Source organism: Danio rerio, chromosome 8, assembly GCF_049306965.1.
Source record: "Danio rerio strain Tuebingen ecotype United States chromosome 8, GRCz12tu, whole genome shotgun sequence".
Classification (NCBI taxonomy): Eukaryota; Metazoa; Chordata; class Actinopteri; order Cypriniformes; family Danionidae; genus Danio; species Danio rerio.
The window spans coordinates 28,022,430-28,036,563 of record NC_133183.1 but is presented as its reverse complement, the minus strand read 5'-3'; the positions used below and the strand labels follow the sequence as shown (position 1 = coordinate 28,036,563).

At 40.6% G+C, this 14,134-nt stretch overlaps 1 protein-coding gene across 8 annotated transcripts in view; it reads right to left on the bottom strand.

The window, feature by feature from the left end:
- The window catches only part of celsr3 (cadherin, EGF LAG seven-pass G-type receptor 3), a 92,655-nt gene extending 78,521 nt beyond the window's left edge, over positions 1-14,134 (bottom strand). For all 8 annotated transcript variants that reach the window (XM_009304014.4, XM_017357476.3, XM_009304016.4 and 5 more), the window contains exon 1: positions 8,977-14,134. In XM_009304014.4, the coding sequence (XP_009302289.1) occupies positions 8,977-13,873 (4,897 nt within the window). In that variant the 5' untranslated portion in view covers positions 13,874-14,134. The remainder of the gene's footprint in view (positions 1-8,976) is intronic.

Genomic DNA, 14,134 nt, shown 5'->3' with positions numbered 1-14,134 from the left:
TTAAGTTTAAATATTACACTCACAAGCTGTGAAGTTGGACCATTTTATTATATATTTTTTTTTGGCCAGCAAGTTTTGAAAACCCACAACATTGCTCTCTTACCATTACAGCGAGTACTGAAGCATGACGGAGTGCTGTTAGTGTCTGAAGGACCACAAACACCCTGCCAGGCCATTCTGAATCAAGTAATTCAGTATGTGCATGCTGTTTGTACAACATTGATGACATTTTCACAGTTGCCTTTCCATTTTCTAAATGATTTCTTTCCTGAATACATTAAAACTGTTTTGGCAATAAAGTTCGCGAATACGGCCTTGGCAGCTCTAAAGTCGATTTAAATTGAATGAAAGAAAACAGAGAAGAGAAAGTGATTCAGCAGAGAGGGAGAGAGAGAGAGAAAGAGATGGGGTTTGGGGTAAAGCTGCTGGAGGCTGATGAGGAGGAGTCAGAGAAGGGGAAGAATAAAAGCAGAGAGGATAAAATGAATAAAGGAGGGGTGAAGAGAGACGTTAGATCATAATGTCATCCCCTTAAAAGTCATACCTTTCATGCTGATAAGCACCGCTCACAAAATACACCTTCCATCCCCCACATCCCTCTCTCACTGACACAGACACACAAACAGGCTTTATTCTCTACTACACCTGCCATTTTAATCCATAACCCAATAATGCAACAAATCAGCATTCTTCATTTCAGTGCCCCTAAAAATATCCTGTTCAGTTTAGGATTCTAAACCCGCAGCAGTAGTTGTTTAATATTTACTGTAACAATATTCCAGGTATTACTGTATGGGTCTTTGTATATTAGAACCTGGGTATTTTACAACAAAATCTGCTTACACCTTAGATTATATGTAATAACTTATTTTCAGCATTAAATTAAATTACGTCATAAAGGTAATACTGAAAAAAATACAAATACATGTGATATCTAAATAATAATGCTATAATGATTAAATAACATAAAATCTAACAAAAAAAAAAGCACGTAAATGTTGCTTTGCTGACAACAACAACAAATATTTATTTAAATAAACTATCTGCAACATAGGATAGTTTGATAACAATTTTCTATATTTTTCTGTGTTCTTGTACTATTTTTGACAATGAGCTATATGCACAGCTAGTGTTTTTTAGCCAACAGTAAACCTCCAGCGAAAGCTCAAAGTGACTATTTTCACAAGGTTCCTTTTACAGCATCTGTGTTGTAATGTCATTAAAATACATTCAGTTAAACAGACTTAAGCATAATTTATTTGCTCAAGCGTAAAACGAGATGAAAGACAGTATAAATGCTAGCGCAGTCATTAGCAGAAGGCTAGCACAGAAACTTCATTGAAAATACTGGGGTAAAATAAACTGTCATATTTTAAAGACATAAGGGGGGGAAATGGAATTTAATGCAGTGCTCATTGTCCGGTCTGAGACCCACTACATTTCATAACTATCATGCAGTTAAAATCACATATTTTTAAAGAAATCAGATGTTAAACGTAGCGATTTTGTAATGAAAAAAAAAAACACCAGAAGCGCTTGGGCTGGCTGACTGAAAATTAACAGTCTGTGTGCATATAGCCCGTTGTAAATAAATATGGCAATAATATGGCAATTTACAGTTTTTAATAAATAAAAAACTATAAAAGTACCCGGGAAGTGCTTTAAAATTTTCTTTTTTTATTAGATGTTTTAACTGAAATTTAAAAAAAAGCAGCCAATAGTGTTTTATATTTATCATAGCTCTGCCAGTGGTTGAGATCAAGCACAACAAATGAAAATCAAATGAGAAGCATCTTGAAGGGTGCGGGGAAAGTCAGATACTAGAGATCATTTGATTGGTCAAGATTTCATCAGAAACTAAGGTAAAAAGGTGACGACGAAAAAAACGTTGATCGATTTAGGGGCAAAAGTGACAAACTGCAAGCTTTGGATGTTTTTTTTTTATCAGTTTTACATTTTATAAATGTAATTTTTAAGGATAGCTTTTAGATATCCTTAAAAAACTGAAATTAACATTTAAAAATTTATATTTTAACTTCACGAGATCTTTAAAAGTGTCTTTACCGTACAATTGCACAAACTGATGTTCAAGTTTTCACCTAATACTGATCACCATTTAATAGTTTCAGTTTTTATCCTGATAAAAGTCTTATTGTCGCTGATCCTAGTTATAAGAGAAACAAATAATAATGACTTTTAGTTGATCATTTGGAAAAGTGGCAAAAGGTAGATTATTACGATGAACCATCTGTTGAACTGCATCTCAATCATTACAATTACTGCAGAAGACCTACTAGAACCTGCATGGACTCAAGATTCTCACACAAATCAGTCAAGTTTGCTAAAGGAAAAATCATGGTTTGGGGTTACATTTAGTATGGGGGCGTGCAAGAAATTTGCACAGTGGATGCCAACATTAACAGCCTGAGGTATCAAGACATTTGTGTTGACATTACATTACAAACCACAGGAGAGGGCAAATTCTTCAGCAGGACAGCGCTCCTTCTCATACTTCAGCCTCCACATCAAAGTTTCTGAAAGCAAAGAAGATCAAGGTGCTCCAGGATAGGCCAGCCCAGTCACCAGACATGAACATTATTGAGCATGTCTGGGGTAAGATGAAGGAGGAGGCATTGAAGATGAATCCAAAGAATCTTAATGAACTCTGGGAGTCCGGCAACAACATTTTCTTTGCCATTCCAGATGACTTGATTAATAAGTTATTTGAGTCATTGCAGAAATGTGTGGATGCAGTTCTCCAAGCTCCTGGGAGTCATACACAATATTAATTCTGTTTCCACTGCACCATGACTTTATATTCTATACTGTACATTATTTCTTGTAAATGACAAGACTTTTGACTAAGCAAAGTCAGACCTTACTGTCCTAATTAAATAATTAAAAATCAAGAATTTTTTTGGTAAAATAAGTGTAATTTAGAAACCTTTGCCTTTTGTTAAAGCCACTTCTGATTCCAAATGATCAACTAGAAGTCAAGTTATTATTTGTTGTTCCTAAAAGCTGGATAGGTGACAAGACTTTTGTCAGGGAGTGTAAATGAAAAACAAAATGGACAAACAGTTTTACAAAAACCACTAGCCCTTATTAACTGAATATTTTGACATTTGCATTAATCTCATTAGTGTTCGGGAGCATTAAGGTCCATTTCATGAATGAACTATTCCTAAGAATGAAATGTATTAAATCAACCAATTGCTCTAGTTCACAATACCAGTCTGCATGATTAATCAATAATCATAATAATCTAGGCTCAATAATCTAATTGCGACCAAACAGTGAGCTAACAGTACATTTCAATGTGGTTATTAAAGAAAAATCTGAAATAATATGTATAAACGAAGACAGAAATTTCCATTCTGGATGAACTGTCCATTTAAAAAAGCCTGTAATCCTGCTTTACTTTGCATGTACCGTTTAAGAATTACAGTTTAGCTCAAAACGTTTGTACATTTCCTCAGTATTTGACTGTAATGGCTTAAGAAATTAAGTCTTGATAGTCAAGCGCAGCGTGTGAGTGTCAACAAGAGGACGACAGCCACGGCTTGAAGTTTTAATGTCACTGGATGTCTCGGTGTCTAAGGAGATTATATCCTCCTTTGATGAAATGCCACCCAGTGCGAGAGACAGAGAAATGGAAAGAGCGACAGAGGGGTTGGAGGAGGACGGGAAGAAGGAGTGTTTACATAGAAGAAAGACGAAGGCAATATCAAGAAAACGAGATCCGGGAAGGTGTGTTGGTGAAAAAAAGCTGAGACGAGGGAAAAAAGGGATGGGGGTGCAGGAGAGGCTGGGGGAAGGGTGCAAGGAAGCAGCTGGTTTGATTACGGGATTATAAGGCAGTGACTCCCTACTGACCTCCCGAAAACTGTTCCTGTTCCACACACCACCATGCAGTCATTAAACTAGAATAACAATCAGTGCTAAACAGCACAGAAGCAACAATTTCAATAACAATCATTTTTTTCTCTCATATTCTGATTACACAAGGTCAAACAAATACCTGATATTACTGCAAAATAACAAGTAAATCATTTTATCACTATGAATGGTCACAAGTAGTGCACGGGTAACACACTATTGTTACTCAAAATCTGAATAAAACTAAACAAATTTTTATTTGAAATGATTAATGGAGAAGGAAAATGTTATTATGCTGATTAAATCAACACATTCAACCTCCCACAGAGGATAAGTCAAATATCAGCATGTGTGTGTGTGTGTGTGTGTGTGTGTGTGTGTGTGTGTGTGTGTGTGTGTGTGTGTGTGTGTGTGTGTGTGTTCTTTGTATTCAGAAATGTGCCTATGATGTCTGACATTAGCATTCAGTGGAAGAAGTAGAATATAAACAATTGGGATATAATTGAAGCTTCAAATATTGACTCCACACTAGGCATGGGGCGATAACAGTTTTCAAGGTTTACCATGGTTTAAAAAAGTCAAGGTTTAAAAACCGCCAAATTTTCTGCTATACTAATCCATATGTAAGATTTTTTAAATATGTTTTGTTTTTTAGTTTTTTAGGACAGCAGTATCTCCAGCAGAAAAGATATCCAAGGATGCCGTTTAAAATTGTAAATAAATCAATGTTTTTGAAACAAATGAAGACAGTAATGATGCATTTTCATTATTCAGTCTGACATGTTTTCGTTTACAAAATACTTTAAATGTTTTTCAAAATGAAATGTATTGTGTTCAAATGGGAAAAGAGTTTTTCGTTTTTTACCCAGACAATTAAAAATAATATATTTAAGAGCAGTAATCACAATAAAGTGAAATAGTGAAACCATTATGTTTTTTAGGCCCATACTCTATTCTACACAGATATAAAATGATTTCTCAAATTAACAGGAAAATTAACTATGTTAAGAAAATAATGTTATCATTTTCAATTACAGATTTTTAAGGAATCAAAGCCAAATTTTTGTGTGAATAATTCAAATTTGTCACTTTTTTGTTGAAAACGGAGTCAAGGAAGCAACCATTTAAAAAATAAATATGTTCATTTAAATGTATTTTTCTAACCCCTTTTATAATTTGTTTGTTTTATGCATACATTTGCTTGCAGCTTATTCAAACATATGCTTAAAACTTAAATAACAAGTTAAGATTTATTTTTTTAAGTTTCATCTCATGCATTTAGATTTTAGCTACACTAAAAAAAACTGTTATTTTATTTTTTAAAAAACGTAAAATAACAGACGTTAAATTACATAAATTTACCATTAAAAAAACAGATATTAAATTACACAAATTTCCTTAAATTTTAATTTCTGTAATTTAACGGCCGTTATTTATTTTATTTTTTTCAGGCACTCTGAATTTTTTCTTACAGTGTATGTTTATCTTCATAATGTTGAATGTTTGTTTGATGTTTGGATGAGAAAAAGCCAGCCTGATCTCACAAGAAAACATAACAATTTTAGGTTTTATCAGTTTAGTGCAGAGGTGCCCAAACATTTTTGTATGAAGGGTCAAAAACAAATATCACAGAGAGCCATGGGTCAAAGGTAAATATATCAAACTAAATTACATTAAAGTTTCCATGGGTAATTTACTCAGTTTGCTCAAAATATTTTACAAATTTAAATCATATTAACTAATGCAGTGTCATTTTTTAATTATAATATATTACAATTAAAGCATAAACAATCACATTTGCATTGCATTGTCCTCCATCCATCGACTAATAGTTTGCACATTTAAATGTACAAAAAAATCTGATTCATTTAAAACATTTTATAAAATTGTTTCATTTTAGTTTGCTTTTTGTAGCTTGTTAATAATAATAAAAAAAAAAAGATTTAAATTAAATTAGACATTAAATTAGAAGTGGCAGTCTCTAACCCAGTCTCTAACCCAGCATTTTACTTTTCTTCTCAGACGGGATGGAGGGCCAATTCAAAGGTTACCATAGCTGGCCCTACTTTGGGCACCTCTAGTGGCTAATTCATATGAATTTCTGCAAACTCAGTCGTCCAGCCCCTAAACCAAACTGCCATTGGGGGATGAGCAAATTGAACTAAATTGTACAAATGAGATCGTACAAATTCATACAAATTTGCCACTAAATCAAAAAGTTACCAATTGCCATGAGACTGTGTTGGCGAAACCACATTCAGAATCCTGGCACAAACAAATCTCTTGAATGCACACACATACACATGCGCACACTCAATTCAGTATATACAATAATAGGTAGCATATTGGTAGGTTTCAAAGAGGGCAATTTTCCATTTCTTTCATCTGAAATCATTTTCCTTTCTGCCATTCAAAAGCCAAGACCTGAACTCAGCGAGTCCTTCTTTCAGTTCCTCTTGCAATCACTCGTCTGCCATTCACCATCCTCCATTTCCCATGTCTCTATTCCACTTCAGTGTTTTGTCATCTTCTCTTCCTCAGTCTGTTTTCTTCCCCTTCCTCTACACAATCCCAAACCCATCCCTTCTCCCTTCTTCATTGTATCTCTCTCTCTCTATTTTTCTCTCAGACTCCTTTAATCTTTTATAATCCCGCTCACTCAGTCTAAAGTGAACTTTATTTTAGGTTTGTTTTTGCACAGGGGGATCGTTCGAAACATCTCTGTGTGTCTGTGCGTGTGTTTGATGCCATTCTTGCCAGGGTCTCCGGAAAGCATGCAAATAGCTTTTACCGGCTCACAAAAACAAAGAAACAAACAAATAGGTTTCACTGGTCCCTACAGTATAGACTATTCAGGTTTCACTACCTGACACAGCAAACATGACACACGCTCAAAAATTCTCACAACAGCAACTCACACATTTGACACGCTTTTAAACATTGAAATTACAAAATCTAGCATGACCAAAACATGCCCTGAGTCTCAAATGCATTAAATGCTTAGATGTAGTCATTGCTTTGAAATTAGTCACCTGGAAATATATTTCTATCACATTAGCTAAGAGGCACTGAACTACACACACACACACACACACAACACAACACACACACACACACACACACACACACACGAGTATATGAACACACACACTTAATATGCTCAAACAAGCCCAGATGCTGGCATAAACAAACTAAAAGCTTGCATGAACGCATATTAAACCATCCGATTATACACACACACACAAAATCTTGGGCCTGGTTTGACAGCTGATTACTGTGCTCCGTTTGTTTCCGAAGCCAGGCTTCCCCTAAGGACGTCCTATTACACTCAAAGTAAAATAGAACAGAGAGGGGGGAATGCAAGATAAGAGGACTGTCTGTAATCCTCTATTAAACTACATTTACCAGTACACACACTTTCATTTTGGGATATGTGTTTATCTGTGAGGCCAATATGGTATACAGTGTATTTTGCATGTCACATCATTAATGACCAAGCAAAATCAACATCACAGCTAATCACTTACGTTAACATCGGCTCTTCCTAGGGAATAACAAGATAAAAGCAACATTGAGCTTCAAACTATGTCAGCTCATCTGAGCTGTGCTCATTGTGAATCTGTGACTGCTGTTTGTCAAAGTGAAATACAAAAGAATTATTTAATAGGAAATTCCTTCAACTTAACCTTCCTTTTCCCTTAGGACCACACATTTCTGACAAAAGTCCCACAAGACAGAAGAAAGCCGTTTTTTTTATTTAGAAACACATATTTATCTAAATAGAAAATGGCTCAGACCAAAGTGGTGTTCTTACAGTAATGTGGTGCGGAGCAGAACCATTTTGATTTCCTAAAGAATCTTTCGGTAATCACAGCAGATCTTTTCAGTGATTCTTTCTTGGTTTAAAGAATATTTAAAATACCTTTTTGCACTATAAACAACCTTTTGGAAAATATCTACTGAAATTAAAGACTCTTTTTGGACTCATAAATGCCAATAAAGAAATTTTTTTATCAAAGTAAACTGTGAGTGAAAATAAGGAAAGAAATGGCAGACACAAAAAAGGGGCAAAATGTGTAATGAAGAGCAAGAGGGGGATGGAAATGAAAGTGTGCTTTCCTCATAGGAGAGAGAGAATTTTACCAGAGGGTAACTGAGCTGTCCAACACTGCAGTGTTACAAACTCCCCAACCTATATGCCTCACACACACAAACTGCCAGATAGGGTAAACAGCATAGAACAAAATCAGCAATATTGTTTCAGTTTGGCAGAACATACAGTTCTTTAGACTATGGGAAAAAATATACATGTAGCTCAAAGGGGCTGATAATTTTGACCTTAAAATGGTGTTTAAAAAGAATTAAATACTGCTTTTATTCTAGCCGAAATAAAACAAATAAGACTTTCTCTAGAAGAAAAAAATATTATCAGACATACTGTGAAAATGTCCTTGCTCTGTTAAACAATTTTGGAAACATTTAAAAACAACAACAAAAAGATCAAAGGGGGCTAATAATTCTGACTTCAACTGTATATTTCTAAGCAATAAATAAACATAAATTACTTCATTGTTTTTACCATTTTAGTCACAATGTCTGTAAGTAACAAATCACCATCTGCAACCTTTCAAAAGCCACAATTATCTACACTTCCCAGCAATGCCATCATCAACAACAGCAGCAGCATCTGTGGTCAAGCAATGCTCTCCTCAGCACTTACACACTCTCATGTTTCCACCGAGACTCTTGAAGGGTATTGTTACCTGCTAACTCCACTAAGAAATCATTCTGGCATAAAGTAATTTGCATTGATCGCTAAATGTCTTTACAGAAAAAAATGCAAGTTAAGGGTCAGCTTTCTCCAAAGATATCCTCTTTTCTTTCTATTCTCCTCTAGCAGAGACTGCCCACACTGACACACAGCCTTCAGCAAGATTTCATAATAGAGCACTGCAGTGAAGAGTTAGCAAAACCAATTTGACCTGATTTGATTTCATCCTCATGACCTTAATAGCCCTTGCCTCATTTCCCCATTTCTTCCTTTACTTCCACCCTTCCCCCTCCCCCTCTCCCTCTCCCTCCCGTTACTGAACTTACCAGTGACGGTGATGAGCATCGGGGCCACCAGTGGTCGGTTGTTGTCCAGTTTTCGGCTAAGCCGAATCTCTCCACTTGTGTGGTTCAACAGCAGCAGGTGCAGCTCATTCCCACGGTCTATAGTGTAGTAGAGGCGATCCGAAACATCAGGGTCATGAGCTGGAACTCGTCCAATAACCCCACTTGGGAAAGTGTTGGATCGATTTGATACGAAGTTGTTAAAGATGATTTGAAAGTCTTGCATTTGGGGCCCATTATCATTCTGGTCAACCAGTCGGATACGCACTGTGGCACGACTGACTAGTGGGGCTGACGTGGCCTGGACCACGATTACATATTCATTACGCGTCTCATAGTCAAGGTCAATTAAGGAAGTGAGTTCTCCTGAAAAAATGTCCATCTGGAAGATTTCTGGAATATTGCCTTCCACTATCTGATACATAATCTGAGCATTTGGGCCCTCATCTGGATCAGTCGCTGTGATTTGAGCTACGACTGACCCAACAGCACTATTCTCCTTTACTAGAACTTCAAAGTCATCGGCTGGGAACACTGGAGCATTGTCATTGACATCCATGACACTGACTTGAATGTGTACAGGTGTACGCTGAGGTGGAACGCCACGATCCACAGCAAATGCTGTCAGCTCGTAGAAGGGAACGCTTTCACGGTCAAGTCTCCGGACAGTTCGGACTATTCCAGAGGTTGGTTCTATTGTAAAATCCCCATCTCCATCCTCTCCATTCTGAAATGTATACTGGACACGGCCATTGGCATGAGCATCACGGTCAGTAGCAGAGATCTGCAGAACACTTGTGAAAGGTGGAGCATCCTCACTGACTCCACCCTGATACCTGGGGCTCAGGAACTGAGGTGCATTGTCATTCACATCATTAACATTGACCTCCACATATGTGGTGTCCGATTTCTGGGGGATTCCATTGTCACGAGCAGTGATGGCCAGTGTGTAAGTCATCTGGTCCTCATAGTCTAGCTCTGCTTGAAGTGTGATCGCTCCAGACGCAGGATCTATTCGGAACTGTGGAATATTATCCTCTAGGTAGTAAGTGATGCGCGCGTTTTCTCCAACATCATCATCTGTTGCGCTTATGACTACCACAGTGCTGCCAGGAGGCCTGTCCTCATTTACACTTACTGAATAATGAGCGCTCTGGAACACAGGGCGGTGTGTGTTGGCATCTGTGATGTTGATGTGCACCTGACAAGTGTCATGGAGAGTTCTGTCAGAGGCAGTGACTGTTAGAACATAGCGACGCTCTTGTTTGTAGTCCAAAGGCAGCGCCAGTGAGACAAGTCCTGCGCCACCGGCAGTGCTAATGGCGAAGCGATTACGTGTGTTTCCACCAGTGATCTGATATGTAACGGCACTATTCACATCACGATCAACTGCAGTTACACTGACCACACTTGTTCCAACAGCTGCATCTTCATTTAGTCTGACGTAATACTCCTTTTGTAGAAATTCTGGTCGGTTATCATTAACATCCATTACTGTGATTGTAACACTGGCTGTGGCGGAAAGAGGTGGAGATCCATAATCTCGGGCCTCAACACCAAAGAAGTAGTGCTCTACTGATTCACGGTCAAGCTCTGAGCTGACTGTGACCCAACCAGTGGCAGCATTAATAACAAAAGGGGTATCTGTGCCAGTTCCTGTTAATCTGTATTCCAGGCGGGCATTATCACCATTATCAGTATCGATGGCTTGTATGTGGAGAATGGAGTGACCGATAGGAGCGCTCTCTAGCACCGTAGCCTGAAATGGCGTGGATACAAAGATTGGTGGATTATCATTGACATCGGTGACCTGCACACTAACAATTCCAGTGTTGTTAGACAGAGGTGGTCGGCCATTGTCCTGAGCCCGCAGCCGTAGTGTATATTCTCGCTCTGTCTCAAAGTCAAGCGGCGCAACCACCTGGATTTCTCCAGTAACACTGTCAATCGCAAACTGTCCACGGCTGTTCCCACTGATTATGTTGTAGTGCACAGCAGCATTGCCATCTTTATCCTGGTCCGTAGCGCTGATTCTAAGTATTTCGGAATGTGGTCGGACATCTTCTCGAACTGCTACTACATATCGTTTTTGACTGAACTGTGGAACGTTGTCATTCTCATCCAGCACAGTGATATGGACGCTAACAGTAGCCGACCGTGGCCCTGGCTCTCTCCCCTGGTCGCTGGCTTCCACCAACAATGTATAGCGCTCGTTTGTTTCTCTATCAACAATACCTCGTGTTGTGATCAAGCCTGACCGTGGATCAATTTCAAAAGCAGAGCGTGCGACAGCTGCACTTTCTCCGACGAATCTGTAGCGTATGTTGGCATTTGCTGTTGAGTCAAGATCTGTTGCTCGCAGCTGTAGTATCGGATATCCCTCTTCTACATTCTCCCGAATGGTCTCACGATACTCTGTTTGCTCAAACACAGGTGAGTGATCATTTCGGTCAGCCACAGTGATGGTCACCATAGTCGTCCCTGAAAGATGTGGAGAGCCGTGGTCTGCGGCAGTAACTCTAAAGTAGTGCAGGTCCATGTGTTCACGATCCAGAATGTGTGTGGTGGTGAGAAGGCCAGTAATTGGGTCGATTTGAAAATAATCCATGGACCTGCTGTTCATTAAAGGGGCCATGCTGTAACTGAGTCTGCCTGCCTCACCAGCATCATGGTCCTCAGCTGTCATAGCTATAACTGAGGTACCAGGAGGCTGGTTCTCAGCAACCTGAACCTGGTAGTTATACTGGGGGAATTGGGGTTGTCGATTAGCAGCTCTACGGGAGCGCCCGGCAGAAGGGATACCTGTCTGCTCTTCACTGTATTCCTGTCCCTCTTCCCTGAGCACTTCATCACTATCTTTATATTTTTGTTTTTCGCTGTACTGATTACCCACCCCAACTTCGCTTTGTTTAGTCTCATTTTGTTCAGTCCACATTCCCTCTTTGATATCATCACTCTCTCGCTCTGACTGAGAGGTGTCGTTTCCTTGACCTTTTTCTTTTTTTCTCTGTAAATTTGTCCCTTCTAACACTCTCTCTTCCTTTGTGTCTTCTGCAATCACCCACTCCATGCTTTCCTCCCATTCTCCATCTACAGGCTGTCTGTCACCCTCCCCCCTTCCCTCCCCTTTCACCCCGCCCTCTATCTGTCCCTCCCTCCTACCGCACTCAGCCGCGGCTTCCAGCTGCTCCTCTTGCTGACTGACACCCTCTGCTTGTAATGACACCCGTTTACCGGATTTTAATTGCGGCCGCGTGGCTCCCCCATCGGCGTTTAAGCTGTCGTCGGTTTTGTAGTCTCCACGCTCTGCTCGCGCACCGGAGCAAGGAAAACGTGCGCTTTCCCCTCTTATAAACTCGCGCTCATTACTGTCAGGAACATTTTGGGTTTCGTTTGCATTTTGATCACCTGGACTACTGTTGTTGTTGTTGTTGTTGTTATTGTGATTTTTGTCGCAATTGTTGTTATTGTTAGTGTTCCAGTTCATCAGAAACAAACTTTTAGTAGAGTCACTGGAGTAAGCGTGCTCGTGCACGGCGAAAGGCGCTGTCCACTGCCCCGGTGCTGAATCTTTTGCGCGCTCTGAGCGAATGACTCGTGTGTGAGTGTATGAGTCACGGAAACGTTTAGAAAAGTTTAGCTCAACTAAGAGGTAGATCTGCGATGCATTATGACCCCTGGGAGTGCCAGTAGCAGATGAGTCAGAGTTGTATACATCACCATTATACGACGGAGCAGCGCTGATTCCAGTTGATCTGTTGTAATTAGCCTTTCTGTCATCAAAACGAGTATCAGTCCTGATGCAGTCAACCCGTGATATTAAATCCCTTCTGAGTGCACCATGTGGATTATTCGGGTGAGATTTCTTATGCACAAATTGTGCTTTCGAGTTGTTATATGAAGATGTGGTGTTTGTGTTTTCTCTCGCCTGCCTTACACAAACACCGTAGCGCATCAGAGAAATGTTGAACCGGTGCCAGTAACTGCTGTGCCAGGCTGGATGCCTCTCAGAACAACCTGTGATCCAGTATGACTCGAGACAGCTGCTTGTTTCGCTTTCAAGCACCGGAGAGAGCTGCCGTGCGCACGGTTCCGAGCTCCCGCGCACATACCCAAAGCTTGACCCGTTCCAGTCCTCTCTGGTGAGATCGATAACATTTAGGGGGGCTGAAAGGGGATGGTGCGCTGTCGCTTTGTGCAATTTATTGGCGTCTGAAGCCACATTAGAATAAGAATAGGCTTTTAATAAGGGCTGAGTTGGTGTCTTGGCAAAGGCAAACTCCCGTTTGGGGTGATATGGGCAGTGGTTAGGCCTGGGTTTGTTATCCAAGGTTCGACAGTTATCCAACACGCTGTGAGCAAAGACACTGTCCGTGCCGAAAGACACTGTCCGCGTCTTTGGCCGCCAGCGCGTTCTAGTCCTTTGTACAGTCCTCTTTTTGCCATACTGAACAGGAGAAGCGAGAACACGAGAAACAACGCCCTTCTCGCCGCTGCCACCGTCACTCCACACAGGCTGGCGATGACAGCGTCCGGTGTGCGCCGCCGGTTCTGATATCCAAACACTAGAATTCCGGTAATCAGGACTCAACGAAACTGAGGGGGTTCCCGCTGCACTGGACCGTGAGCACTGCAATTCCCGTCCACGCGACCCTACCGTCCGCGCAGGGTAGATCTTCCAATCGCCCAAAGCCAAAGCCCCCGTTATCGTTCCGTCGGGCAAGCTGGCGATTTGAGCGTCTCCGGGGGCTGGGTGGGTGCACCGGGAGCGGCAGCACAGCCCCGCTCCACTCCCCGGGATAACAGTGAACAAAGAGCTGAGGAGAAGGAGAAACAGCAGCGGCGAAAGCGAGCCCAAGTCCAGCAGCAGTGCAGCCATTAGTCTAGTGAAATCCTTTCTCTCTCTCCCTCCTTTCTCCCCTCTCTCTGTACTGAAGTGTCTCTCTTTCTCTCTCCAAACGCCGGCTAAGTGGCCAGCTCATCCACCACCGCCCGACTCCTTCCGCCGTGCTCCCCGGTCGCTCGGTGATCCCGGGAAGCTCGCATCTACTCTGGGCGTTTGGTAGAGCTCCGGCTAGCAGCTACACGAGCGCAGCATCTCTCAATCACATCCAACATGGCTCACAGCGAACCCGGTGCT